At 33.8% G+C, this 16,037-nt stretch overlaps 2 protein-coding genes across 7 annotated transcripts in view; one reads left to right on the forward strand and one right to left on the reverse strand.

Moving 5' to 3' along the window:
* Positions 1-1,954: 1,954 nt before the first annotated feature.
* On the reverse strand, positions 1,955-8,829 carry LOC149780228 (pseudouridylate synthase TRUB2, mitochondrial-like). Of its 3 annotated transcripts, none has more exons than XM_089937007.1 (3): positions 8,751-8,829; positions 5,826-5,958; positions 1,955-2,121 (listed from the first exon to the last, which is right to left on the reverse strand). In XM_089937007.1, exons 2-3 carry the CDS (start codon positions 5,938-5,940, stop codon positions 1,970-1,972), a joined length of 267 nt encoding a protein of 88 aa, XP_089793133.1. In that variant the 5' UTR covers positions 5,941-5,958; positions 8,751-8,829; the 3' UTR covers positions 1,955-1,969. The 3 variants fall into 3 exon arrangements, with proteins under 3 accessions (XP_089793133.1, XP_089793134.1, XP_089793135.1); XM_089937008.1 differs by having other exon boundaries at positions 8,691-8,814; XM_089937009.1 differs by having other exon boundaries at positions 8,640-8,754.
* Positions 8,624-16,037, forward strand: part of LOC149780229 (uncharacterized) — a 33,198-nt gene continuing 25,784 nt past the window's right edge. Inside the window, exon 1 of one of the 4 annotated variants that reach the window (XM_089937006.1) lies at positions 8,624-8,646. Coding sequence is in view for 2 of the 4 variants with exons in the window: in XM_089937002.1 (XP_089793128.1) it covers positions 11,306-11,347 (42 nt within the window). In the remaining 2 variants the exon portion in view is untranslated. Of the gene's footprint in view, positions 8,647-11,198; positions 11,348-11,519; positions 12,036-12,093; positions 12,159-16,037 lie in introns of those variants that run through there. The other 3 variants (XM_089937002.1, XM_089937003.1, XM_089937005.1) reach the window with 3 other exon arrangements.

A 16,037-nucleotide genomic window follows, 5' to 3' on the forward strand; every position in this document is an offset into this window, starting at 1 on the left:
GATATCCAGCTGACTTTGAAAATAAAAGTCTACTAGATGAATCTAATCCACCGAGTGTTTGGATTTACTCAGCATAGATGTTTATATCAAGCACCCAAGTGAGCAATAATGCACCCTCCGAATATTCTGCTTAGAACTAGATAAATTTAACTTACGATCTGTTCAGTTACGACTCAATTATGTGATTGGTTTGGGCATCAAGTGCTGGCGGATAATTCAAGTTTTTCCAGACTTTCATCAATATTTGTGAAATTCAATGACTTTTCAGTTGGGAATTTTTTTATAATCATTTCTCCCAACTTTTTTGCCGATAGCATGGAAACCCTGGGTTAACCAGGTATCAGGATAATGTGACTGGTTGGAACTTACGCCCATGCTAGACATTACTATAAGCTAGCACACTGCATACATCATAACAAATTGTTAAAGCTATGTTAGAAATCCAATACACACACTCATCCTGCTGCTCTACAAAGGAAAGGACAAATCAAGCATAGTGTAATCTTGTGAGCAAAATAAACCGAGCTAAAAACAGGAGTGTATGAATGTGTAAAAAAAAAAAATAATTCATTACTGTAATGGTTTCAAAATCTAATAGAGTCCTCTATACAATAAAAATAAACCTTCACATCTACTTTCCACCACATTTGTGATTCTGGTTGTCATCACCATATTTTGATGCAATGTAAGCAACTATCTACTTTCATGTGAAACTGTTTGGACAAACCCCAACAGGATAGGTCACATCATTTTTCTCGTCACCGACTCTCTGCCATTGAATGCGCACGTGTGCTTGCATCATGATTGGTAAGTGATATTGTTTTGTCTTGATGTGCACTATTGCAATTTCATTAAACTTCTGGGGTTCAAAAGTTGTACTTGAAGCAATGTGCTCACAATATTATAGGTTAGACACAAAAGATTTATGCCACATTTGAGATGGTCATAAAAAAAATGGGACAAATTATGCAGTCTTACTCAAATCTATTCCTTTCAGTCTTACTTAAATCCATTCCTTTGAGTCTTACTTAAGTCCATTCCTTTCAGTCTTATTTAAATCCATTCCATTCAGTCTTATTTAAATCCATTCCTTTCAGTCTTATTTAAATCCATACCTTTCAGTCTTACTCAAATCTATTCCTTTCAGTCTTACTTAAAACCATTCCTTTCAGTCTTATTTAAATCCATAACTTTCAGTCTTACTCAAATCCATTCCTTTCAGTCTTACTCAAATCTATTCCTTTCAGTCTTACATAAAACCATTCCTTTCAGTCTTATTTAAAATCATTCCTTTGAGTCTTATTTAAATCCATTCCTTTGAGTCTTATTTAAATCCATAACTTTCAGTCTTACTCAAATCCATTCCTTTCAGTCTTACTCAAATCCATTCCTTTCAGTCTTATTCAGACCCGTTCCTTTGAGTCTTACTCAAATCTATTCCTTTCAGTCTTACTCAAATCCATTCCTTTCAGTCTTACTCAAATCCATTCCTTTCAGTCTTACTCAGATCCATTCCTATCTTACTATACTCCTACTCCATACTCCACGTCGTCTGTCAGTCGCGCTCTCATAGTTAACCCGTTCCCCGTCAATATTGTTGTGTTGCGTTGGCGGGGGCGCCAACGCAACCCAACAATATCACGGGGACGGGTACTCGCTCGCGCTCATTCCGTCCTCCGTTTCGTTGGCGTTGCGTCGTATAGTAAGATAGCCACAATTGTGATCTGGCACCGGCATACGGATTACGGATTACGGTATAAACTAGCTTAGATTTTATACCTATCCAACTGAGCCGGTGTCTCATTGTGCCTATCTTACTATACGCGCTATATATAATAATAACAAAACAATATATCTCTCAAATGTCCAATGATCATAATGGGGTATATCTTTGACATAAGCTGGTCATGTTTATTGCTGAATTGTTTGTACCAATTCTGCATTGATACTGTAGTAAAGTACAGAAACTCTATGCAATTCTATTCCACTTACCTAATTTGTGATCTGACAGTGTTGTAAGGGACATGGGCTCTGTGGTTACTGATGGCGTTTTCACATTTGGGTTTGGATCTATCTCCCTCATCTTTCTCTCATAAGGATAGCATGGTTGGGCATTTAGATCTGTAAATAATTATGTACATTAAAAAAATCTAAACTGTTATAGCTTCGGTCCTATGTGAAACACCAGTTTAGATAGGCTACTGTTTTATTTAGGTTCTACTAATGTTGAATATACTTAAGTTATAGCTTTACTGTGTGTTTTACTGTGTTCAATTATTAACTATAATGATTGGGTTAAATTGTATTAAGGGTTGGATCATGTTGTTGAGCTTTTTTAATATCTTCATGACAAGTATATATTTCAAGACTGATCAAAACTGGATCAGAAAGAAGGCCTTCAGAGTGGCAACAAGCAATTGTTGACGATAAACAAAGGATGACACAGAATGCACAATAGACATGGGGCCATATCATTAGATCTCTGCCAGGTGAGCTAAAAAACACAACAGAATATGACAAACTTTGACAGAAAGTGTAAAAATGATGCTGATCTGACATCAAATGAGGCTACTAAACAGAAAAACCCTGGATGATTTCTTTTAAAAAATGGCTAACAGAATATCACCCAATTCACAGAAATTATTCTGGCATGAAGGGTTTTCAAGTTTCTACAAAAAAGACATTGATATGCTGACAAATCTGACTGCATCAACTAAAATAAGAAATATATATTTAAGCAACTTCTAAAACTGCTTAACTAAATCTGATAGGAAGCATCTTGAAGTGAGGGGCTTTTAAACTGATTACAACAGATGATCTGACATCAGTTATAGCCTCCATTACTTAAGTAGCAAAAAGCTCAAAACTTATTTTGAAGACCCTCCCCCCCCCAGCTCAAATGAATTTAGCAAAACTGACAGAAAGCATCATGACATGATGGCTTTACAATTTTTAAAAAATATTTTGACCTACAACCAAATCTGGGGCCCCATGTAGCAGTGGTCTAATGACATTAGTAATGTGCTGGATCAATGCCATCTTCTATCTGTGTAGATTCAAGTCTTGGGCTTGGCCAATGTGAGTATGTAAGAAAACTTTTCTTTCCAGAGGTTTTCCTGGGTTCTTCCTCCACCAGTTAAAATGGCCACCACATATGGCCAATCTTGTACTGAAAAATGGCATTTAACTCCATAGCAAAAAAAATAATAGTCATCACATTTGGGCTGCCAGTGAATGCTTTTATGTTCCGAATACAATATCCACTTTTCGTTGTATAAATAATACATGAATTTATGATTCCTGTTGAACTTTTCACACATGAAGCTTGAAGAAATGAATGAGATCAAATGCAAATTATTACTCAGTAGGTTTAAAGGTCGATTTCTAACAAGGGTAAACAAAAATGCTAATATTTCACCCAGCAAATGCAATAGGAAAGGTATTGTACTCTGACAGCTGCCACCCAGTTTTGATAGTAACCTAATTTTTGGCTAACTGTCTGTTGCAAAACAACAAATTAAAAAGCATCAAGGGTGTAAGAAATGTACAAAATAAAGTCATCTCATTCATCAATTTATAATTTCTACAGACCTGGCAACCCTAGCAAGACCTTTTCAGTAAGGCAGTCAATTTTTTTTCCATAAGCTGGATCAGTTTTCAGTAAGGTGTAAAAAATATATCATGTTCTGCTATTGTAAAGGTGGAAAACATACACTTAAAAGTCAGAAGGTATGATTCAAGACTGATGCAGCGATGGTAAATGTTGTATTCAACTCAAAATTTTGTAAAGTTTACTTAAACCTTAATTAGGACAATCACAGTTTCACAAACTGCAAATCCAAACCCTATGGAGCTCAATCACCTTTTCATATCTCTCAACTTGACATAATCCCTACCAAGAAAATAAACTTCACTGGGGCAGTGGTTATGGCAATCATCTTTCCGCCATGTGACATACTCAAATAAACACATGATGTCCGCTAAACGTAAATGTTGCCATTATTACCTTTCATTTGTGTAACAAAAACAAGCAAAAGCTTGATCATGCAGATGCTTTCATCACAAAATATGTGTATTTTAAAGTGTCTGAGATACTGTGGTAAAGTTAGTATGGTTCAATCCACTGAATCTAATATGAAACCTGGATCTGAATCGAACATGGACAAATCAGTATCAGGATTCTACTATAATCGTTTTTCTGTAATCCTTGCTTTTATTCTGTAAGTCTGTATTTTTCGTGTCTTTCTTTTTCTTACACTATTTGGCTTGAAGACTGAGTAAAATTAATGTTTTAAATTACTACTTCAAACATGGTATGTTCTGACCAATTACAAATACTTTCCTAATTTTCCTAGCATTTTCCCCCATACTGGTAGGTGATCATTAGTCTTTGTTTCCTTCAGAAAAAGTTAAACTAGCAAATGTAAATTGATGATGTTTGATGCATTGCAGATGCTAGTTTCAGTGTCAAATGAGCCCAAAAATTCCAATATTGAGCAACCCTAGAATACCACACAGATTATGATTTTTATGTCTATACATCTTTGGCAGAAAAGTTGCTTCTTATTACTTGTAATTCCAATTCTGGTATTTGGAAACAAAACTTAAAGAAAATTTTAATGCTCCACAAAAACATAAATTGACAATTAAAATCGGTATACAACTGAAAATTCAAATTTACAATGATACATTTAAAAAGTTTAAAGTGTTGATGAATTAAATAGTTTAAATCACACCACAATATCATCAGGTTACAAAGCAATGTACCTAGGGAAGTTACAAAGCAATGTACCTAGGGAAGTTACAAAGCATGGTAACTCAGGCTATAACAGAAAGTTACAAAGCACTGTAACTCATGTTAGAACAGAAGGTTACAAAGCACTGTAACTCATAACAGGATGTTACAAAGTAATGTAACTTGGGCTATAACAGGATGGTAAAAAGCTCTGTAACTCTGGCTAACAGGAATTATTAAGTTTCTTTGGGCTGCTTTAAGTCCAATGTCATACAGCTTCAAACGGAACAAACATTGTGTGACTTAAATTTAATGTCTTTTGAACCAGCAAAAATTTGTGTACTTTGGACAAGGTAAGTTCATTTCTTGATTACATTCGAGCAGCCATTTTGATCAGGTGTTTGCTTTTGACAGTGCATTGTTTCCTATTATCACATATAAACAAATTTCAGTCATAGTAAATAAGTAACATAAAGGGGTGCTGATATTATTGCCACTGCTTGCTGCAGCTGCACACAATTTCACCTTATAGCTGTCACTCTTTCAGAACTACTGGTACTTAATAACTTAAGAGCTGAACCACATTGTTTCCTCACTTACCTCCATAATCTTAATTTAGTTTTATTTACTATACAGCTTAATGTTGTTCTTCTGTGTTTTGTCTTCAATAATTACAAATCTTTATTCAAACAGTGAATCGGCAACAGACTATACTGGTATCTAACTTAGTGGTGTTACAACTATATCCATCATGGCAATGCCTCAAACCCGTACTAAAGATGCTAATGCTTTAAATTAATTGGCCAGAATTTGAAATTGATGCTACTGCAATAAAATTTTGGTATACATGCAGATTTCCATTCACTTAGCACATTCATTCAAGGCACAATGAAAATCAGAGTTCATTCTCCTTTAGTCTGTCTTTCAAACAGCTACTCAGGCAAGACAGTGCTCCTTATTTGTAACTATTTCTAGGAGCATCAAAGTGACTTGTCCTACAATTGATAGTCCCATCTTTGGATCCACAAACCTGCATTATAGGAGAAGCAGCAGTGTCCTGAGGGATGTACAGTAAAGAACTATGTATTACCTCTGGCCAGGTTTCTTTGGATGTGTTCCACAACAGAACTGCAATGAACACCTTTTGGCTTGTATACACAGAAGACTCCATTAAGCATCCGATACAATGTTGGGCCCCAAGTCATGGTCAATCTTACTCCTTGCTGAAAAGGAATACATCAAAATCTATTCATTTAATATCACATATGACATTCAAAGGTGATCAAAATTCTCAGTTTTTAGTGAATTGTCCAAAATGCCAATAGTTTTTAGTGAACTGTCCTAAAATACTGATTAATGAATAATACAATCTCAGTAGTCCTAGTTTTTGTGAATTTGGTTGGTTGATTGGTGTTCTAGGGCAAAGCACCACAAGTCAGGTGATTTAGCACCAAGGCAATTGTACTGAATGAGATACAAAAAGGTTATTTTCATAACTGACTGTCCCTAATTCCCTAACTGCAGTTATGATAATAAGGGAGACAACAAAACATGGGCTAATTTTAGGACACATACCCTACCTATTAGGTTTATTGGATTTAAAGCTAGGTTTGTGGCAAAAAATGTGTAGCATATATGTTAATTATCATAATCTATTTCGTGTCACAGAATCTATTAACAGTAACTTAACATCAGATGTTTTGCTTCATTATTAACTCCTAACTATGACCATGACATTGATAATAAGTACAGTGCTATTTGAGAATTGACTGAAATATTCCTGTTTTAGTATACTAAGAATAACAGACATGTCATACTTGTCCAATGTTTTAGTATCCTTAGAATAATGGACATGTCATACTTAGCCATATTTTGGTATGCCGAGAATAAAGGACATGTCATACTTATCCATAAATGTATTTTGGTATACCAAGAATAAAGGACATGTTTAAAATAAAATTCAAGTCACTGTACTTCAATAATCTAAACATATTTAATTGTCTGCAGGGAATCCTTCAACAGTATCTTAAGAACATCACCAAAGCATATAATCCAGTGAACTCAGCAAACCACAATTTAATACTCTGTTCCTTAGTTCATGGGATTTTAAATATAATTTTTGTGCTTTTTTTCATTTAATATTTGTGTGTGTATATGAATATGTGTGCCAATGATACACGACATTGCTAAGTCTACAGTTTTTGTCTGAACTGAATGATTTACAGGATAAATATTTTATTCTCTAAATTAAAATTTCCAGTTACCTTATGTAAGTATTTTATATTACTTATATCAGTAAGTATATAACGTATGTAAGTAGACAAATTATTCTGAAATGTACAACATGACTTATCTGGGTCACACACATTACCCCCCCCCCCCCCACTTCTTGGCACAACAAAATAATGACATATGCCGAGTTTCAAATATAAAACAGTCTCAATGGTTGGCATGTATGACGAGTTTATGAGAGATTATGAATGGGTGGCATGTATGATGAGTTTATGAGAGATTATGAATGGTTGGCATGTATGATGAGTTTATGAGAGATTATGAATGGTTGGCATGTATGATGAGTTTATGAAAGATTATGAATGGTTGGCATGTATGATGAGTTTATGAGAGATTATGAATGGTTGGCATGTATGATGAGTTTATGAGAGATTATGAATGGTTGGCATGTATGATGAGTTTATGAGAGATTATGAATGGTTGGCATGGTTGATGATTTTATGGCAGATTATGAATGGTTGGCATGTATGATGATTTTATGGCTGATTATGAATGGTTGGCATGTATGATGATTTTATGGCAGATTATGAATGGTTGGCATGTATGATGATTTTATGGCAGATTATGAATGGTTGGCATGGACGATGATTTTATGGCAGATTATGAATGGTTGGCATGGATGATGATTTTATGACAGATTATGAATTGTTGGCATGTATGATGATTTTATGGCAGATTATGAATGGTTGGCATGGATGATGATTTTATGGCAGATTATCTAATGGTGTTAGATTTCTTGATAATTTTCTGAGCATGGTGATTCAGTTTGATAATGTAAAAAGCTGACATACATTTGAGACTCTGAATGGGTGACAAGTAGATTCAGGAACACATACGTACGAATCAAATATGATAGCTATGTAAATATCTTGTTTAATAATTTACAGCCATTATAAACTACAATTTATATTAACATGTGTTCAGCCTTTGTGATGCGAAATGGAATTTTAGCATATGGAATGGAACTATATCTAAAATTATTATTCTACTTATTAATAACATCAGATTCAGTCTGAAATAATTGACAGTATTATTTGTTAAACGATTTAATTTTGAAAACTGATACTTTCACAGACACAATTTCATTTCATATGCTATAATTCAATTTGCTTTACAAACTTACATTTTTAACAATATTACAAAACACTTGAAATAAAGATTTTTCAACTTATCCTTATATTGTGAACGCTTCATTTTGCATGCCAATTTTCTAGTTTGCAACTCAAATTAATATGCAACAGCACTGAAACGAAAGACTGCTTTTAACTATCATAATTATGATAGAGAGGGTCCTATGTCAGAAAGGGGCATTGGGGTAATCTAAGGTATTTTTGTCACTGTATGATTTTATCTTTTAGATGATTGTTTTTTTTTTCTTAACATCAAGCTCGCGTCGAGCACCTGTGGTCAAACATAAATTTTTAAGCAATATGACAACAAAATCTATTAAAATATCTCGAATATAATTATAGCAAACCAGATATTTATATTTATGTTATTAGCTTGAAATGTATTCAACAAAAATAATATTTTTATGATGTCATGTCGTAAAATAAATCCATTGCGCATTTAAGATTTACCAGTTATTTAAGCATGAGAAATAAAGCTTTACCAACTAGGTAAGAAGGCAATTACACTGCATTGATTGATTAAAAAAGAAGACCTTTCTAGTTTATAAAATTGATCTATTTATCGTTCAGCGTGTACATCACAACATCATTACATCAAAGACGATGAGGAGTCTTCAGTCTTCTGTACCTCGTCTTATTTTTTGTATAGCGACGGATCCTACTAAACACCGCAAGACGCACAAAGATAGGCGAAGACGGCAAATAGACATAATAAACAAATAATGGTGGAAAATACTGAATGTTGGTTCCAGCTTTATAAACTATAAATGTTTATATTGTCCAAATATAGCTTGTTTTTCTAAATGTCTAATTGCACTCACAATCATACTGATTTATTGTAAATATTCAGAAATGTCTTTTGTCAACAAAAATTAAATCTTATTATTATTTGTAAGATAATTTTTTAAAATCTCATTTAAAAATGATTCAGTAAATCCGTGTCATTCATTCCTATGAATGAAACAAAATGCTTTGGTTTACATGTTTTTACGCAATGGATATTGATCTTCATCCACATGAGATTCAGTGATGTTTGTTTTATCTTCTTGCTGTTTTGTCTCATTATACATGTGAGAAGATGTTTTGATCTGGCAATAGCATTTTATCTTCCCTTTTGCCATGACCTTCAGGTTTTCCAAACCATTTTCAGCAGCCTACAATATGGTTCTTTACGTTAACTCAGTATAATGTGGAATAGTGATCCCAGTATAACCAAAATGTTACCTCAAAACGTTACCTCCAAATGTTCATAGATACGCATGATTAATCTTTAAGCATAATAAGTCATTTTATAAATGTATGTTCTGCTCTAATACACTGTAAATTTTTTACTTTATAAAAACACAATGGATAATGTAACAAAAATAAAGAGGAAAAATCCTAATAACAGATTAATAAACTTATTCTATTGCATAGTCAATATTTCAAACTTTCCTTATTCAGCTATCATCAGGGTCGTCATTTCAACTTTGTTTTTGTTGTTGGGGGAAAACTTGATTCGGGAGGGAGGGAAAAAACTTGATTCGGTGAGGGGGGGGGGGACTTGATGGGCTTGTTAATTTTCATATATAGGCAACATAAATTTTACATTTTACAGCACATGCAAATGGGGGAGGCATTTGTCTCCCCCCCATCCCTCCCATGATGTCCCTGGCCATAATGTTAACTGATTTAAAGTAAGTGCATGTCTACACAGCTACTTTTCATCGTAACATGCATTGATGATAGTCAATCAGTTTACCATAGCAATTCATTACCATATACCATACATTGATATCAACGGTAAATATTTTACAGTATTATAAGTTTAAAAACATATGTATCCTTGTACTACCGCTATATTAAAAGTATCAAATAGATTAAGATATTAAAAGAGAATGTTCTACACATAGACAATGCAGATATTTTCTATACATATTTTTAATTTCTAATTCTTATATATTTATTCATATAAATATAAATATTTTACAATATTGTAAGGATTTGCCTGTCTATTTCTTGATTAACATTTACCATAGTTAAATATATTTTTAGAAATTGACACAAGGGCATTTCATTGTTGAAAAAGAGAAAAAGTTAAATAACAATTAAAACTGAAGACTATTCAACTTACATTTGTCAAAATATTTAATTTTATAAAGAAAGAGTGATCAAAGCAGTCAATTAAAAAAAAAATTCTTATGTATTTATTTATATAAATTTGAGTCAACAGTAAATATTTTTCAGTATTGTAAGTATAAAATGTATATGTACTGTCTTTGTCTTATTCCTTTTCTCAACACTTATCATTATTAAATATTTTAAAAAGTTACATGATCAGTTAGAAAACGGGAAAGTATAAGTAACTTCCATATGTGAAATATTTATTTATTATAAAGAAAACAATGATCAACACATATACAAGCAAACATATAATTCTTATATGTTTATTTATATAATTTTTTATCAAAAGTAAATAATTTCCAGTATTGTAAATATTTAATATCTCCACAACATCTTTGCGCGCTTATCATTTTCCAGTAATTACTATATGTACATATAAAATATGTATTCACGAGGAATATTCTGCATCAGTTTTCAAAGAGATAAATATTCCACAAATAATGATGAGAAGATTTGATTGTTTTGAGAAAATGCATTACTGAATATTTAACTTAAAAATTCATCAAAATGTTGTGTGGAAATATGTATCTAAAAAAGAAGAAACAGCAGCACAGATATAATTCCTATCTATTTTTTATTAGAATTTTATATCAACCGTAAATATTTTCCATTATTGTCAGTTTAAAAGTCTATATGCCGTTTTCACTATGCGTTGCACTGTCTTTGTAGTTTTTGTAGGTCCGTACTTGACTGGTGTACATCGATATATTTTTTCGCGAACTCTTTAACTCATAGATGGAACGAAATAGACGACCAGTCAAATGACAGGGATTTTATGCAAATACAGGACAAAATATAAAAGGAATATATTTTACAATATATTCTAATATGCTATAAATGTGAGTACATACATTTGAAAAATTAAACATACAAGTGATATATCTATTTATATAAAAGAAAATTTTACTTACGTTTAAAAATTGCTTTTGTACAATATTTCTTTTTCGTTACTTTGGAGACTGTGTGCTTTATATTTATAAAATGGATGCGCCCATGTAGACGTACACGAAACTTATTTGCTAACCAGGTGAACTGTTGTAATATGTAAAAACAAAAACAGAAACAAGGATAATTTAAAATTGGATGTGAATGTTTTCGACTTGGTCAATTGATTAATTTTTTTTAATCAAAGGTATCGTGGTCATGACGGTCGATTGATCGAAAATAATATTAAATTTTAGATTGCCTCCTTAGGTTATGCATATCAAGTGTGAAGAAAAAAAAACTTTGATATATTCCGATAGATTAAAATCTAAATTTGGTTTTTGGTGTAGTCTTTTTTCTATATATTTCATGGTTCGTAGGAAGTTTCAGTTCATAGATATATTCATAAATCGCGTGTACTGCACACACGTGTAACGAGTTTTTAGACTATCCTCCATTACGTCTCTCTGATTACACATAGAGGAGGAGTGTCACACATCAGACTTTGTAAAATTCTTTTAAAAAGAGCTAAGACTAAATATTCCTTTCATTGACTTTTTTTTCAGGACTTCGTTTTACACGGGAATGAATTTCCTCACAAACCAGAACTTAGTCCAGGTTTTTCTGGCTCATATAGATCAAATCGTGGCACTTCTGGAAGTACTACGAGTAAAACATCGTTATTTCCCCTTCTTTACCTGTCCCTACTGGGAACTCTGAATGCCCACAATGGATTTGGCTCCTTTAGGATGACTTCACATGCACCCTCAACAGTTTGTCCTTTTTACGAGGTGAAAATCACACACACACATTCTGTATTGGCTCTGAATCATCTAGTACCAGACTTTCATAACAATTTGCGTTGGTGGATTAATTGGGACAGATTCTAGACAGGGTGGACCCTACTCCTACATGTAAGACATAGCACATGTTGATTTTCTTTAGGTGCTATGTCTAACTATCCAAATAATGGCCTTGTATAGCATGTTCTGATGTCAGAGACATTGGAATGAGTAATCAAAGTTTCAGGAACATCAAACACACTTGGCAGCCTATATCGACACTCTTCCACTAATTTATGTGTAATTAATATACATGCTGTGCTGTCTTTATCCTGGTCGAATGAAAATATGATACAGTAAAACCTGTTATGAGAGACTGCCCCTTCTGCCAACCAAAAGCGGTCTCTCAAGACAGGTGGTCTCTCATAAGAGGTGTGTGAAAATGGACTGGTTTTCAGGGTCAGTAGTTAGCATTGTTGAAAAATAAATAATACCCGTACTCACTGTACATGTATCATATCCTTTATTCATAAATCTTGTTACATATTGCAAGCATTCCTCTCAAAATATCTTTATATAATAAAGATATACATCTATCAAACAACGAGAATTAAATTTATGTTTCAACATCACATTAATATGTACAAAAAATGAACAGTTAGATATGATGTATATATCTTATTCTATACACTTATTCACTTATTTTTTAAGAAATCCATTATACTTCTTTGTTGACATGTTTTACTCAGCTGTTTGGTCTGAACATGTATCTCCATTTCTGAGCAAAGAAGCAAAATTTTGGGATCACCATGTTGTAAAGCATATTCTTTAATCTCTTTTAAATGTTCTATGACTGTAGAATGTGAAATAACCTGAGGCAGAATTTCACCAACAGATGACTCATTGTCACTATCACTGTCTGCAGTTGGAGAAGACTGTAAACTGTCCATCGTGCCGTGGCATATTTCCTCTGTGCTTGTGCACCTTTCTGCCATTCATTTCTAATGGACTCCTTGTCTTTGATTACATTTTGAACTTGCGTTTTACCGACGCTTAAGCTTTCTACTATTTGTGAGCTGTCTCCCCTTTTTCATTTCTTTCAATGACATTAATTCTTTCTTCCAGTGTTAAAATTTTTCTTTTTTTCAGCGGAGGTCTGCCATTGTTATTAGTGTTGACATTATAAAGACTATCAGTTTTGATCAGGTTTTGGGGAAATGTGGAATAAATATATATTATGTACCAATGAATGAAACCAAAAGACATAATAAACTCATCCAGAAACAATACATTTATTCTGATACGAAGTTTAAATCAACATTGTTATAGCTCGATAAACAAAGGTTGCGACCATCTGCACCCAGGTAAACAGATGGTGGCTTGGTGAAACACTAACAAAAGAAATAAAAAATTATATAAAAAAAATCCGGAAATGATTCTCACTTACTAGTATTAAAGACAATGAGCTCATTCACCCTCCAGGCATTATGGATTAACTGGAAAGACAAACGATGTACTCATACCTACACTGAAGCCCTTTCAAATGATTTCTAACTGGGACATAAGGACTACCGTCGTTTTGTGAGTTTTCATAAAGATAAAGAAAAAATACAAACCTCTAAATTGACTGCGTATATCCATCATTATTCCCTTTGATGTTACTCTTACTGGCTATTCACATGACTTCAGCACTACAATGGCGGTTAGTGACGTACTTTAGTATGGTTTACTGCAATTTACAAATGACACCGTACGCTGGAGTTGTAAATTTCACAAAACTGGTACTGTAGCAAGACAAATTCTTTTTAAATACTTTATTAGAGTAATCTTTACTATTTATGCAGTCTTTGTTACAAATGATTAAATGATGGTTAGAGGTGTTTATCTCGATATATGGTTGTTCAACTATAGTGTTATTTAATGTGCACTTTGTTTGCATACTACATTGATCCTGAGCTCTAGTGTTCACAAAGGATTAAGTTAAGGTCAGTGGTGTCAATCTGTTTTTGTTTTTTTTGTGATGCGGTCGTTCATAGCAGTGTCAAAATGCATATTTTGCCAAGAAATCATGGTCGCTGGTTGCGTTCAGCAGGTGGTCGTTTATAACAGAGCGTTTATATAGTAAAATCGATCCGTGCATTACAATTGTGGCCGGAAATGACAGGTGGTCGCTCATAGCAGAGGTTGCTCACGACAGGTTTTACTGTACTAGCAAATGGACACATTTTCAGTTCTGTTGACATACATTTGAATTTGTTGCAGTGGTGCGACAGTAGTTGAGGTATGCTCAAATAAGTACATGTTGGGGATAAGTGTCTTGAACGAAATGAACCGTTGCTTACAGTTCCAATAGGCATAATATATATATGTATTAATTTCATTAGAGAATAATATTTCAACTTAACCCGATTTCAGCATACCCGGCTTTCATCGCTTTCCAGCCAACTGAAATGTAGGCCAACGAAACTTGAAAATAGGTCCATTTCTTTTGTGAGAATTTGAATTTATTAGAGAAAAGACATCAGAGTAAGTAAAGTCTGATTAAAACATTATGACTTTACTTTGTAGAAAAGCGTCGTTATTTTAGTTGTCATTTGTTTGAAATATTTCTGAAAATTTGACTTTTGTAACAATGTTAATTGACATCAAAACACGTTACACAGTGTTGTTTGTAAGACTTTGACGCCTTCAACATACAACATAAATATCAGCGTCTGGTCTTACATGTAGGATTAGGTGGACCTATGCATGCGTCTGACCTCTGCGTGACTCCTGTTTGTTTGCTGACTCATCAGATTCGAGTTGGGGTTATTGTTTATAGTTGGAGGGTGTAATTCTTCAGGGTTATTGGACTCTGGATGATTGTAACCTCCACATCAACAACCTAGAAATGAATGCTGGATGTCAAGCATTGCAACGTTGCATCAGCAAGTAACTTGATGTGTCATGGACGTCCATCTTATTGTATCTCCAACATCAGGGAGACACACATGCCCCTTCTCTTGTATGGAGATCTGGAACCACCTTTGTTGGGCTACCTTGATGAAATCACCCTCTAAATTGACCACATTCTAGGGAATAAGAATATTTTAGCATACAATCTCTCCAGGTGAGGCAAAACAGTCCTCACAGAATGGACTCAACACTTCTCTATAACAGTCACTTTTCTCATGATGGGAAAAAGTTCAGTTGGACTTGTTTGCCACCTGACTGAAAAGTCGACTAACATTTTACCTCTCTCCATTCTTGGACCAGAGAGCATGGGCAGTGGATGCATTCAGCTTCTTGTGGTATCATAGGTTCTTGTATGCCTTTCCACTTTCTGATGGCTACGTCATTTTTTGCAAAAAATCAGAACTTCCACTGATCATATCATTCTGACAGTCCCATTGTGGCCTTGAAAATCATGGTTTAGCGATCTTCTAGATCTGTTGATAGATGAACCCAGGACGCTTCCCAACAGATGGGATTTTCTGTCACAACACAGGGGCTCTCTCCTACACAACATCTCACACCTTCTCCGCCTTCATGCTAGATTTATATCTAGCAATCTGTCCACCAGAACAAGTTTTCAGGCCAGGTTGACAGTTCCTTCATTCAAGTCAGGAAAGCTTTGACATCCAAGGTCTTTGATGCCATATGGAGAATCGTATGTGATTGGTACCATGATAATCCTGTTGATTCTATTGGTTTAACTTTCATTGATGATGTACTTTTGAGAACAAATGATGTTCAATATCAGCAACTAAGGATTAAAGGGCTGTAATTCCAATACACTTAGATAGTCTTTATCAAAAACCCTAATAAAACTATGGAATTGTGTTACCACTTTACGTGGAATATGAAGTTTATCAGTGAATATTCAAAATTTGACTTAAGATGTGGTACAAAGTCCAAGACTTTATCCTTCTTATCTGATGAAGCTCTAAAATTCTGAAATATCATCTAGCAAACTGTCATGGAATAATCATCATAAATATTGTCTGACTCCCCTTTCTTGGCTTCACTGTC

Source organism: Sinohyriopsis cumingii, chromosome 16 (assembly GCF_028554795.1).
Source record: "Sinohyriopsis cumingii isolate HCF-2022 chromosome 16, ASM2855479v2, whole genome shotgun sequence".
Classification (NCBI taxonomy): Eukaryota; Metazoa; Mollusca; class Bivalvia; order Unionida; family Unionidae; genus Sinohyriopsis; species Sinohyriopsis cumingii.

Coding starts and splice junctions, on each gene's coding strand:
- LOC149780228 (XM_089937007.1), bottom strand. CDS start 5,940: ATGACTTGGGGCCCAACATTGTATCGGATGCTTAATGGAGTCTTCTGT. Junction 2,122..5,825: donor CCAAAGAAACCTGGCCAGAG/GTAATACATAGT, acceptor AATTATTTACAG/ATCTAAATGCCCAACCATGC.